The sequence below is a fragment of the Trachurus trachurus genome (assembly GCF_905171665.1).
Source record: "Trachurus trachurus genome assembly, chromosome: 15".
Classification (NCBI taxonomy): domain Eukaryota; kingdom Metazoa; phylum Chordata; class Actinopteri; order Carangiformes; family Carangidae; genus Trachurus; species Trachurus trachurus.
The window spans coordinates 116,327-130,059 of record NC_139906.1 but is presented as its reverse complement, the minus strand read 5'-3'; the positions used below and the strand labels follow the sequence as shown (position 1 = coordinate 130,059).

At 46.9% G+C, this 13,733-nt stretch overlaps 1 protein-coding gene across 1 annotated transcript in view; it reads right to left on the bottom strand.

Annotated features, from left to right (window-relative positions):
* Positions 1–13,733, bottom strand: part of LOC310998568 (multimerin-2-like) — a gene marked incomplete at its 5' end in the record, with an annotated part of 29,023 nt that overhangs the window by 3,472 nt on the left and 11,818 nt on the right. The window contains 5 exon segments of the mRNA XM_083988681.1: positions 909–1,478; positions 2,674–3,040; positions 4,975–5,418; positions 6,344–6,484; positions 10,639–11,066. Coding sequence (XP_083844807.1) covers positions 909–1,478; positions 2,674–3,040; positions 4,975–5,418; positions 6,344–6,484; positions 10,639–11,066 — 1,950 coding nt within the window.

Sequence of the window (13,733 nt, the reverse complement as noted above, 5' to 3'; positions counted from 1 at the left end):
TCATACAGATGCCACCATTGCCTGTTGAATAAATGTCCGGTGGATCAGCAGCCTGAGTCCTGTGTCCATCTTTCCCTCACCCCCAAGAACACAACGCAGGATAGAAACAACACACACAAGAAACAAGTTAACGGATGTGCATAGGCCAGAGACAATACACACCCGTTACATAAGCTAATTAGCGACTTTAGGTGGAGGCAGGCTAACACTACCTATACAATTCCAGCGTTTGAGCTAAGCTAATTAGCGACTTTAGGTGGAGGCAGGCTAACACTACCTATACACTTCCAGCGTTTGAGCTAAGCTAATTAGCGACTTTAGGTGGAGGCAGGCTAACACTACCTATACACTTCCAGCGTTTGAGCTAAGCTAATTAGCGACTTTAGGTGGAGGCAGGCTAACACTACCTATACACTTCCAGCGTTTGAGCTAAGCTAATTAGCGACTTTAGGTGGAGGCAGGCTAACACTACCTATACACTTCCAGCGTTTGAGCTAAGCTAATTAGCGACTTTAGGTGGAGGCAGGCTAACACTACCTATACACTTCCAGCGTTTGAGCTAAGCTAATTAGCGACTTTAGGTGGAGGCAGGCTAACACTACCCATACACTTCCAGTGTTTGAGCTAAGCTAATTACGGCGATACGGCTCTATCTCCCTTGTTACTGTACGCACAGTGGAAAGGATGGTGTCTATCTGCTGGTCATGGACTCGGGAGTGAGGGAAGACAAGAAGAAAAAAAAAAGTTGGCGTATCCCTTTAAAATTTACAAATTGACACGAAAAAACAAAATCCTCTCAACTAAAGGTTGAGTGCCACACTGCAACAAGGACTATGTAGGTGAACTCTGGTCCCAATTCTGATCGTTTCAATACCAACAGTGTGTGAACAAACAGGTGAACAACTCACCTGGCGACTCCCTCCTGTTCCTATGGTTACCGCCTCCTGCCCCCCCCCTCCTCCTCTCCCTCTTGCCCCCCTCCCTCTGCAGCAGGTGCCACAGCTGCTCCAGGTCCAGAGCGGCGTCCGACGCCATCAGCACGTCGGCGTTGCTGAACACGTTCTTGAAGACCCTCGGGTGTTCCTCCAGCCCCCGCTTCAGCCAGCGCACCTCGGCCTGCAGCTGCTGGTCTGGCCCCGCCCCCTTTAGCTGCTGGTCTGGCCCCGCCCCCTTTAGCTGCTGGTCCGGCCCCGCCCTCTTTAGCTGCTGGTCCGGCCCCGCCCCCTTTAGGGGGGAGGAGCTGTTGCAGCAGTTCTTCTCCTCCAGCTGCTGCAGCCGCTGCTCCAGCTGCTCCACCTGCTGCTCCAGCTTCCACAGGTCGCTGCCGTCTCCTCCCAGAAGCTGCTGCCGCTCCCGGACCGCCGTGGCCCCGCCCCCGTGGCCCCGCCCCCCCCCGCCATGGCCCACAGGGGGCCAGCCGTCAGGGGGGAGGTGGGGGGAGGAGGGCTGGTCAGCAGATGGCACCTCGTCTCTGTCTCCTAGTGTAACGGAGTTAAAAGGTCATTTGATTCCACTTGCCATAAAAACTCACCACACATCACAAAAACTTGTTTTTCCTTTGGTAATTAAATGCAGCACCCCTGTGGATTAGGGTGGTGCACCCCGGGGGGTCGCAGCAGTCTGACTTTGCTGTTTCCTTGGTAGGTGCACAAACTATTGTTTCATATTAAAGCAGAAGTAAGTGATATATTTGTGTTAATCTAAGTCTTAAATAGTTATATCTTCCGACAGCAATCACTTCTATAGAGTGTTTGGACTGAAACACGGGTCTGTCAGTCACTCTGCTCTGCTCTGAGCCCAGGAGAAAACTTTCCTTGTATCCTACAACCTTTATCCAATGAGGAGAGAGAACGGCATGCAGGGCTGTGTGTGCAGCCAAGGGACGCCGTGAATGTGGTGACGTAGGGACGAGAACTGTTATGGTGCGTTCAAGGCAACTCGTAACTCGTGTTTTTCCGACCTGTGAAGTGGTACCAGTTCGATCTGGTACGAGTTCACGGGTCAGAAGTTACGAGTGGCCGTTATAGTGACTTCCACAGGTAAAACAGGAGTGGGTTGCCTGGAACGCTACAAAGTCGTAAGTTGTGACTTGAAGCTGTAATTTACGGTTTCAAAAGCCTGCCTGGAACGCAGCATTAGCCAAAAAGACCGGATCGCTTCCTTCTGCTTTAATACTTCCCGGTTCGTCAAATTTGGACGAACCGGGAAGAGGAGCTTCGAGAAGCTTCCGCTGCAAACAAGCTTGAAATATAGACTTATTTAATTTTTTTCGGGACAATTTCTCATGTCGGGGCTTCAATACAAGAGGGACATTACATACGAGCAGCATGGAGGTATTTGGATGTTTTTTGGTGTGTCTTTTTGTTACTAAGACAGTTGGTATCCATTTACAACCGTCATGTGGACATGCACTGCTACGCCGAGACCCCCTGTAACTCAGAGAAGCCACGGAGGACTCTGAAACTTCTCCCAGCCCTTAGTCCACATGAGGGGGGGGAGATAATGAGGGACATTTGAATTTTGGGTGAACTATCCCTTTAAACTGCATGAAAAACTGAAAATCCATTGACTTTCCTAATGACTAACTTATTAATATGATATATATCGGGAGTCATTCTACAGGATTGGGATTGGGATGGGACTTTTTTCCTGTGGGAGTGGGATGGGCCTCACCTGGCTGGTTGCCTGGCTGGTTGCCGGGCTGGTTGCCGGGCAGCGCGGCGATGCTGTGGTGGTGACCTCTGACCTGCTCCTGCAGCAGCCTCAGCTGCTCCCGGAGGACTGGGATGGAGTTGGCCTCCTGGTCCTGGATGGGCCAGTACACGAACTCCAGCACCTCCTCGCCCAGCAGCAGCTCCAGCACGTCGCTGTGCCGCTGCACGTCCTTCAGCAGCGACGTGAACGAGGCCGGCAGGTGCTTCACGTCGTCCCTCAGCTTCCTGTCCGCCTCGCGCTGCGCCGCCACCGAGCCGCCGAGCTGCGCCATGCTGCGGTCCAGAGTCCTGGTCCTGGTCTGCTCCGACTCCAGAGCCTCTTCCACCTGCAGGAGTCAACTGATGATGTCACACTGACCTCTGACCTATGACATCACATCCTGTGTGTGTATGTACGTGCGTGTGTGTTAAGGCCCATTTATAAAACGTTAAGGTGAAATCCTGCGATCTGATTGGTTGTTAACCGTGGTATAATGAGCATATACCACGGCTACTATTCTAAAGCCTTATCACAGCGTAGGCTATCACTCCGCCTCAGGCACGTATGACTGGTATGAATGGAAGGTGAGGCTATTTTATTGGATAATATGTATTTCTGGTTGAATAAAACTACACGAAATTGATGCGTATTCCTCTTTCATATTGTCATTATTGGTAACCGTTTTATAAAAGCAATATATCACTCCAGTCCGTGGTCTATGCTCATTCTACCACTCTAAGGGGGAACAACGCCCCTTAGAGTGGTAGAATGAGCATAGACCACGGCCTGGAGGGATATATTGCTTAATTATGCTCAACGTTAAATACGCATACGGATACGGACGGAGCCTTTCGTCTGTACTCTGCCTTCATTTTGTCCGTTTCCACAAAACTTCTAGCCTATAAATCTATCTGCCCCCTAGCAGCAGCAGATCTATCTGCTCCGTAGGTGGGTCTAGAAATGAGCCATAGGAACTTTTTGAGTCTCCAACACCGTTTGTGTTGACCAATCACAGCGCTCTATCTGTTTAGAGAGTCGTTGGGCGGCTTAACGCCATGACGACATACATTTTAATTGGCTTGTCAGGCTAACGTCATCCTGCTCTTTGCTCTGATTGGTCGTAGCGCTACCCTATTGGTGCAGAGGCAGTTTGAAAGACAGCCTTCATCCCGCCCCCTGGATTGAGCCGAGGTCTACCGCTCGTTGCCAGACTAGACATGTTCATGTCTGGTGCGTCAGGCTAACTTTTCTCTGCTTCTGACTCTGTACCACCTCCCTGATTCCCGGTGGTATTTCTCCGTTTCATCCGGAGCGCTCCGGATTCGTAAACTCAGAGGCAACAGATCCACTGACGGATGAAATTACCTCCGTATCCGTTTTTACCGTAGAGTATAAATGGGCCTTTAGTCGCCATGTTTGTTGTCATAAACGTTTGACTCTGCGCTGCCCCCTGGTGGATGAATTGGTTAACATCCATGCCAACGTAAAGGACACATAGAAGCAGTAACCCTACGTCACGTAAAAGGCCACGCCCCCTCGCCGGTGAAAACAAAGGAGAAGTCCTCGGTGTGTTCCATAGGCGCTAATACAAAAAACCACAATGCCAAAGAGTTGTTGTGTGGTATATTGCTCGTTCAACAACTTAAAAAAAAACCTAACATCATATTTAGAAGAGATTTATGGCTTCAAGCCGTACGAAGAATGGACAAAATGGCCTGAAGCCGTGGGACTGGCTAGTCCACATGTGCTTGTGTGGTAAACCATTCAGAGGGGGCGACCGCCATTCCGAAAGTCCGCTATTCCAAAATTTTCCGAAGGTCCATTCTAAAATTTAATGTGTGGGCTAATATACAAGGGGAAAAAATTACTCATGTTACGAGTTTCGATCCCTGGCCGCCTGCTCCCGAGGTAACTGCTCTAACTGCACTCAGCGTTATATACCGCACCGCTCGCCGCTGAGTGGGCTCATTCTCCGGTAGGATTTATGGACATACGTCCTCTAAATCTTTAATTTTTTCTGTAAAACGAGGAGATATAGCTGTCTGCCTGACGAACGTTAGCTACTGCAGGAGGTTTCCAGGCCGGTTAATGTTAGATAGGAGAAATCAAGACGGACTACGGCGGGATTTGTATTTACCGCCAATCAAAACCAGCGGTTTGTTTTCACTGGAATGGGGGCGTGGCCTCACTTGCTGCTCTCATCTATTAAAGTATATGGGCAGTGACGGTAACAACGTTTGAACACTTTCGTCCGTACGTGGAGCCTAAACGAGCCTTTACCTGTCGAAGGCGTCTCTGCAGCGCCTCCAGCGCCTCGCCCCACTGCTCCGCCTCCCCCTCGCCGCCCTCGTCCAGGGCCAACCTGTTGTGGTTGGCGAGCGCCGTGACGTTGGCCACGCCCCTCTCCAGCCGCGTCACGGCGGCCTTCAGGTCGCGGCAGTCGCAGGGCGTCTGGGCGGAGACGTTCTGGTTGTTGAACAGGTAGTCCACGTCCGACTCGGTCTCCTGCAGCCGGTCGTGGTACTGCGTCAGGTTTCCCGCCAGCTCGTCCACGCGCCGCAGCACCGCCACCTTGGCCTCCTCCACCTCCAGCCCCGTCTCCATGAACAGCACCTGGCTCTTCCTCGCCGTCTCGTCCAGCCGCCGCCGCAGCTCCCCGCTCTCCCGCCGCAGCTGCTGCACCCCGCCGGCCGCCGTCGCCACGTCCTCCATCAGACCCCCCACCTGCACACAGGGCGGAGCTTCAACACCTGCTCAGCGGTGGCAACAGTACATGGCTGCAGATGCACGTTCAGACCCCTAAACGCCACCTAGTGGTCGACTGTAAAATTGCAACAGCAAAGTCTGGACCTGCACTATGGTTTATTCACAGAGCAAAATCCAAACAAAACACCAAGATCTAACTGTTTGTGAAGCTTGGAAAACTTTTAAACATTTTTTAATAGCCTATAATGAAATAAAATCTTTTTAAATGTTCTATTGCATGGGGTTATTATTGGTTTAGTTGCTAATGGATACAGATAAGACAGATATGAAATATGGACAATATGGATGGCAGTAGGAACGTGAGCGTGAATCACATTGTTCGTTTAATGTCATAAAAGTTTTTGTTGAAAATGTATCTGACAGTGTGGTTCAACGTTTCCACAACAGTATGACACTTTATTTTATATTTTATGAACACGTTGGCCCACACACACAGCCTATCATTTTATTTCTGTTTCATTTAAGCACACAGTATTAAAAGTATCTCGGTTTCATTAACTTAAACAAAATGTGCCAGCCAAGCGAGCTTCCAAAAAGATCAATATAATATATTATATTACTGTATCTGACAACGTGCATATGAGACTATCGTAGTAAACATATTCTGGTCAAACGGTTGTTACACTGTCAGATACATTTTAGACAAAAACTCTTATGACATTAAACGAACAATGTGATTCATGTTCGATACTCACGTTCCTACTGCTGTCCATCTTGTCCATATTTCGTATACATTATCTGTATCTATTAGCAACAAGACAGGTGGCGCTGTGGCAAAAAACCAAGAGGTCTGAGTCTGCAGGTCTCCGGGTCTGCAGCGGTGGAGCAGTGCATCATGGGAGACAGAGCCTGCACACGCCCTGATGGGAAATGACTGACTCACCTTCACCGTGTTGTTGACCACCATGTCGTCGAGACGGTCGATGGCTTCCCACAATGCCGAGGGGTCCGAGGGCGGTGGGGGTGGAGGAGTGGGAGGAGCCTCCGTGGTCGTGTCCAGCTGTGACAGCGTCCTGCTGACGGCCTGAAGTCAGAGGTCAGAAGAGTTTCACTGCAAAAAATCTAAATCTTTCCAAGTATATTTGTCTTATTTCTAGTCAAAACTAATCTCTTTCCACTTGAAATAAGACTCATCACCTAAGAATTAGAGTCTAGAGTCTCAAGTCTTTGATCTCAAGTCCAAGTAGAGTCTCAAGTCTTTGATCTCAAGTCCAAGTAGAGTCTCAAGTCTTTGGCATCAAGTCCAAGTAGAGTCTCAAGTCTTTGCTCTCAAGTCTCAGTAGAGTCTCAAGTCTTTGGCATCAAGTCCAAGTAGAGTCTCAAGTCTTTGCTCTCAAGTCCAAGTAGAGTCTCAAGTATTTGATCTCAAGTCTCAGTAGAGTCTCAAGACTTTGCTCTCAAGTCCAAGTAGAGTCTCAAGTCTTTGCTCTCAAGTCCAAGTAGAGTCTCAAGTCTTTGATCTCAAGTCCAAGTAGAGTCTCAAGTCTTTGGCATCAAGTCCAAGTAGAGTCTCAAGTCTTTGCTCTCAAGTCCAAGTAGAGTCTCAAGTATTTGATCTCAAGTCCAAGTAGAGTCTCAAGTCTTTGATCTCAAGTCCAAGTAGAGTCTCAAGTCTTTGATCTCAAGTCCAAGTAGAGTCTCAAGTCTTTGCTCTCAAGTCCAAGTAGAGTCTCAAGTCTTTGATCTCAACTCCAAGTAGAGTCTCAAGTCTTTGGCATCAAGTCCAAGTAGAGTCTCAAGTCTTTGCTCTCAAGTCCAAATAGAGTCTCAAGTGCATCAAGTCCAAGTAGAGTCTCAATTCTTTCCTCTCAAGTCTCAGTAGAGTCTCAAGTATTTGCTCTCAAGTCCAAGTAGAGTCTCAAGTCTTTGGCATCAAGTCCAAGTAGAGTCTCAAGTCCAAGTAGAGTCTCAAGTCTTTGGCATCAAGTCCAAGTAGAGTCTCAAGTCTTTGCTCTCAAGTCCAAGTAGAGGCCAAGTCTTTGGCATCAAGTCCAAATAGAGTCTCAAGTCTTTGGCATCAAGTCCAAGTAGAGTCCAAGTCTTTGATCTCAAGTCCAAGTAGCGTCTCAAGTCTTTGGCATAAAGTCCAAGTAGAGTCTCAAGTCTTTTATCTCAAGTCCAAGTAGAGTCTCAAGTCTTTGGCATCAAGTCCAAGTAGAGTCTCAAGTCTTTGGCATCAAGTCCAAGTAAAGTCTCAAGTCTTTGCTCTCAAGTCCAAGTAGAGTTCAAGTCTTTGGCATCAAGTCCAAATAGAGTCTCAAGTCTTTGCTCTCAAGTCCAAGTAGAGTCTCAAGTCTTTTATCTCAAGTCCAAGTAGAGTCTCAAGTCTTTGGCATCAAGTCTCAGTAGAGTCTCAAGTCTTTGGTATCAAGTCCAAGTAGAGTCTCAAGTCTTTGCTCTCAAGTCCAAGTAGAGTCTCAAGTCTTTGCTCTCAAGTCCAAATAGAGTCTCAAGTGCATCAAGTCCAAGTAGAGTCTCAATTCTTTCCTCTCAAGTCTCAGTAGAGTCTCAAGTATTTGCTCTCAAGTCCAAGTAGAGTCTCAAGTCTTTGGCATCAAGTCCAAGTAGAGTCTCAAGTCTTTGCTCTCAAGTCCAAGTAGAGTCTCAAGTCTTTGGCATCAAGTCCAAGTAGAGTCTCAAGTCTTTGCTCTCAAGTCCAAGTAGAGGCCAAGTCTTTGGCATCAAGTCCAAATAGAGTCTCAAGTCTTTGGCATCAAGTCCAAGTAGAGTCCAAGTCTTTGATCTCAAGTCCAAGTAGCGTCTCAAGTCTTTGGCATAAAGTCCAAGTAGAGTCTCAAGTCTTTTATCTCAAGTCCAAGTAGAGTCTCAAGTCTTTGGCATCAAGTCCAAGTAGAGTCTCAAGTCTTTGGCATCAAGTCCAAGTAAAGTCTCAAGTCTTTGCTCTCAAGTCCAAGTAGAGTTCAAGTCTTTGCTCTCAAGTCCAAGTAGAGTTCAAGTCTTTGGCATCAAGTCCAAATAGAGTCTCAAGTCTTTGCTCTCAAGTCCAAGTAGAGTCTCAAGTCTTTGATCTCAAGTCCAAGTAGAGTCTCAAGTCTTTTATCTCAAGTCCAAGTAGAGTCTCAAGTCTTTGGCATCAAGTCCAAGTAGAGTCTCAAGTCTTTGCTCTCAAGTCCAAGTAGAGTCTCAAGTCTTTTATCTCAAGTCTCAGTAGAGTCTCAAATCTTTGGTATCAAGTCCAAGTAGAGTCTCAAGTCTTTGCTCTCAAGTCCAAGTAGAGTCTCAAGTCTTTGCTCTCAAGTCCAAGTAGAGTCTCAAGTCTTTGCTCTCTAGTCCAAATAGAGTCTCAAGTGCATCAAGTCCAAGTAGAGTCTCAAGTCTTTGGCACCAAGTCTCAGTAGAGTCTCAAGTCTTTGGCACCAAGTCTCAGTAGAGTCTTAAGTCTTTGGCATTAAGTCCAAGTAGAGTCTCAAGTCTTTGATCTCAAGTCTAAGTAGAGTCTCAAGTCTTTGGCATCAAGTCCAAGTAGAGTCTCAAGTCTTTGCTCTCAAGTCCAAGTAGAGTCTCAAGTCTTTGGCATCAAGTCCAAGTAAAGTCTCAAGTCTTTGCTCTCAAGTCCAAGTAGAGTCCAAGTCTTTGGCATCAAGTCCAAATAGAGTCCCAAGTCTTTGGCATCAAGTCCAAGTAGAGTCTCAAGTCTTTGATCTCAAGTCCAAGTAGAGTCTCAAGTCTTTTATCTCAAGTCCAAGTAGAGTCTCAAGTCTTTGGCATCAAGTCTCAGTAGTGTCTCAAGTCTTTGGTATCAAGTCCAAGTAGAGTCTCAAGTCTTTGCTCTCAAGTCCAAGTAGAGTCTCAAGTCTTTGCTCTCAAGTCCAAATAGAGTCTCAAGTGCATCAAGTCCAAGTAGAGTCTCAAGTCTTTGCTCTCAAGTCCAAGTAGAGTCTCAAGTCTTTGCTCTCAAGTCCAAGTAGAGTCCAAGTCTTTGGCATCAAGTCCAAATAGAGTCTCAAGTCTTTGCTCTCAAGTCCAAGTAGAGTCTCAAGTCTTTGATCTCAAGTCCAAGTAGAGTCTCAAGTCTTTTATCTCAAGTCCAAGTAGAGTCTCAAGTCTTTGGCATCAAGTCTCAGTAGAGTCTCAAGTCTTTGCTCTCAAGTCCAAGTAGAGTCTCAAGTCTTTGCTCTCAAGTCCAAGTAGAGTCTCAAGTCTTTGGTATCAAGTCCAAGTAGAGTCTCAAGTCTTTGCTCTCAAGTCCAAGTAGAGTCTCAAGTCTTTGCTCTCAAGTCCAAATAGAGTCTCAAGTGCATCAAGTCCAAGTAGAGTCTCAAGTCTTTGGCACCAAGTCTCAGTAGAGTCTCAAGTCTTTGGCACCAAGTCTCAGTAGAGTCTCAAGTCTTTGGCATTAAGTCCAAGTAGAGTCTCAAGTATTTGATCTCAAGTCTAAGTAGAGTCTCAAGTCTTTGCTCTCAAGTCCAAGTAGAGTCTCAAGTCTTTGCTCTCAAGTCCAAGTAGAGTCTCAAGTCTTTGGCATCAAGTCCAAGTAGAGTCTCAAGTCTTTTCTCTCAAGTCCAAGTAGAGTCCAAGTCTTTGGCATCAAGTCCAAGTAGAGTCTCAAGTCTTTGGCATCAAGTCCAAGTAGAGTCTCAAGTCTTTGCTCTCAAGTCCAAGTAGAGTCAAAGTCTTTGGCATCAAGTCCAAGTAGAGTCCAAGTCTTTGATCTCAAGTCCAAGTAGCGTCTCAAGTCTTTGGCATAAAGTCCAAGTAGAGTCTCAAGTCTTTTATCTCAAGTCCAAGTAGAGTCTCAAGTCTTTGGCATCAAGTCCAACTGAGTCTCAAGTCTTTGCTCTCAAGTCCAAGTAGAGTCCCAAGTCTTTGGCATCAAGTCCAAGTAGAGTCTCAAGTCTTTGGCATCAAGTCCAAATAGAGTCTCAAGTCTTTGATCTCAAGTCCAAGTAGCGTCCAAGTCTTTGATCTCAAGTCCAAGTAGCGTCTCAAGTCTTTGGCATCAAGTCCAAGAAGAGTCTCAAGTCTTTGGCATCAAGTCTCAGTAGAGTCTCAAGTCTTTGGCATCAAGTCCAAGTAGAGTCTCTGGCATCAAGTCCAAGTAGAGTCCAAGTCTTTTTTTGATTTGATCAAGCAAGTCTTAAGTCATCAAAATTGGGACCCCGCCTCTGCCTGTCAGTCACCGTGACAACAGCAGCACCTGCATGTGCAGCACCTCACCTGCAGCGCCTCCTGGTGGCGGCTCAGCCTCCGGTCGACGTCGCTCCTCAGGCTGCTCAGGTCGTGCTGCAGCAGTGCATGCTGGGAGTCCAGCCTGTTCTCCAGCTGAGCCCGGACCTCCCTGATGCTCTGGACCACCTCATCCAGCCTCGCCTCCACGCCGTCGACTGCCGCCTCGTCTAGCTCCGCCCCCCCGGCCTCTAGCTCCGCTCCCCTGGCCTCTGGCCCCGCCCCCCGCCCCCCCTCCTCCTTCAGCAGCGCCACGTCGCGGCTCAGCGCCCCCACCTGCCGGCTCAGCTGCTCCAGGGAGCGGTTGAAGCCGTGGAACGTCGGCTGCAGCTGAGACAGCACCAGGGCCATCAGGTGGGGGAGGGACAGCTCCCCAAGGGATTGTGGGTTGGAGACGTTGGGGGGGTCGAAGACGCCATCTACAAAGAAGAATAGAATGAACTTAATTGTTATCGTACAAAACAATAAAACAATAAACAATAGATAGCAGCAATATGTGTATATTTACACATTCATACACACAACCGCCTACAATGTGGTTTTTGGTTCAGGAAGCAGTTAAGTTAAAGGGACAACATTTTAAGTTGTTTATTGGCCAAAATCAATGTCTGCATTAATATATATGTCATCATAGGACCTCTGCCAATAACCTGACTAATTACGTAATTTCAGTAGCCTTCGTAGTCGTGGTTAACGCTGGTTTTGAGTCACAGTAAACGCAGACTTTTAAAGCCTACCCACCGGCTCTCAGTCAAGTAAACGTAGACTTTTAAAGCCTACCCACTGACTTTTAGTCACAACTTTTAAAGCCTACCCATTGACTTTTAGTCACAGTAAACTTAGGCCGAATTCCGATTCTCCCCTTAGCCCTAGCCCTTGGCCCTAACCCTTCGTTTTGCGCGTTCACGTGAAGTGGTGGGGGTGTCCCAATTCTGGTTCAGACGAGGGTTAGGGGGAAGTGGTAGGGCTATCTCGCCCTCGAAACGGAGATTTTTCAGGGGCACACTACGGACCGAGGGCTATGGCAAGTTTCCCAGAATGCATCTTGCGGCAACCAGCAGCTGATTTATTTCTCACTGTAGCACTGTTATTACGTCATTTTGTTAAGTTTTGTTTTTGTTTTGTTTTTATATTTTTTCATGCGAGAAAGTAGCTGTTTAGATCCCCAATGTGCGGTCGGTTTATCCACATGAGGCTGTTTAGACGTTTGCTCCGATGTTTTTCGGAGAAGTGAAACTCCACGGTGGAGCAGATCAGCGGCTCGTCACGGAGACAGCACCCCGCCCGGAGAGCTCGTCAGCCGGCCAACCTCCCGACCTCGTCCCGGTAGAAAAGACTACCGCTAATTAACTTACCCGCAGGGTTTTAAAGGTTTACCGCCGCGTAGTTATGTTCTTTTTAGGAGATAAATGCTCGTCTCATTGATGAAATGTAACAATTGTCGCATTCATTTGTTTGAATTAAAAGTGAAGCTTCATGTCTTTTGGACACAGAAGCAGCACTGCCTGGGGGCTCTGTAGCCTATACAGAAATCACTACATTTACATCAATAAATAAATGTTTTACAATGAACCGATCATTCTTCATTCAATTTTATTTTATTTTATTAAGTTAACGTGGTTCTGAATAGAGGATTTGTGGCAAAAGCTCGTCACGTCTGCTTATGTGAAAGCCAGCAGAGACGACTGATGACGCATGTGATTGTTGAAGTGGTGTCCCAATTCGTAGGGGTTCCCTACTCCTTGTAGCTCCGTTTCAAGGGCAAGGGTAAGGGCTAGGGGTAGGGCTAGGGGTAGGGGTAGGGATGAAAAATAGAATCGGAATTGGGCCTTAGACTTTTAAAGCCTACCCACCGGCTTTTAGTCACAGTAAACGTAGTCTTTTAAACCCTACCCATTGACTTTTAGTCACAGTAAACGTAGACTTTTAAAGCCTACCCATTGACTTTTAGTCACAACCTTTACACCCATTGACTTTTAGTCACAGTAAACGTAGACTTTTAAAGCCTACCCATTGACTTTTAGTCACAGTAAACATAGACTTTTAAAGCCTACCCATTGACTTTTAGTCGCAGTAAACGTAGACTTTTAAAGCCTACCCATTGACTTTTAGTCACAGTAAACGTAGACTTTTAAAGCCTACCCATTGACTTTTAGTCACAGTAAACGTAGACTTTTAAAGCCTACCCATTGACTTTTAGTCACAGTAAACGTAGACTTTTAAAGCCTACCCATTGACTTTTAGTCACAACCTTTACACCCATTGACTTTTAGTCACAGTAAACGTAGACTTTTAAAGCCTACCCATTGACTTTTAGTCACAACCTTTACACCCATTGACTTTTAGTCGCAGTAAACACAGACTTTTAAAGCCTTGAGTGCAGAATTTGTTTGAACACAACTTCAACATTAGACGGGAGTAACTCCTACACAATATCTGTTTAAGTGTCTCTCTTCTCACACACACACACACACACACACACACACACACACACACACACACACACACACACACACACACACACACACACACACTGATGACTCACTGTTGTTCTGGTCTAAAATGGAACCGGCTCAGTTTCCAGACTGGATCAAACCGAACAAGCTCCGATAACACAGGAGGTGTGTGTGTGTGTGTGTGTGTGTGTGTGTGTGTGTGTGTGTGTGTGTGTGTGTGTGTGTGTGTGTGTGTGTGTGTGTGTGTGTGTGTGTGTGTGTGTGTGTACATTTACATCAATAAATAAATGTTTTACAATGAACCGATCATTCTTCATTCAATTTTATTTTATTTTATTAAGTTAACGTGGTTCTGAATAGAGGATTTGTGGCAAAAGCTCGTCACGTCTGCTTATGTGAAAGCCAGCAGAGACGACTGATGACGCATGTGATTGTTGAAGTGGTGTCCCAATTCGTAGGGGTTCCCTACTCCTTGTAGCTCCGTTTCAAGGGCAAGGGTAAGGGCTAGGGGTAGGGCTAGGGGTAGGGGTAGGGATGAAAAATAGAATCGGAATTGGGCCTTAGACTTTTAAAGCCTACCCACCGGCTTTTAGTCACAGTAAACGTAGTCTTTTAAACCCTACCCATTGA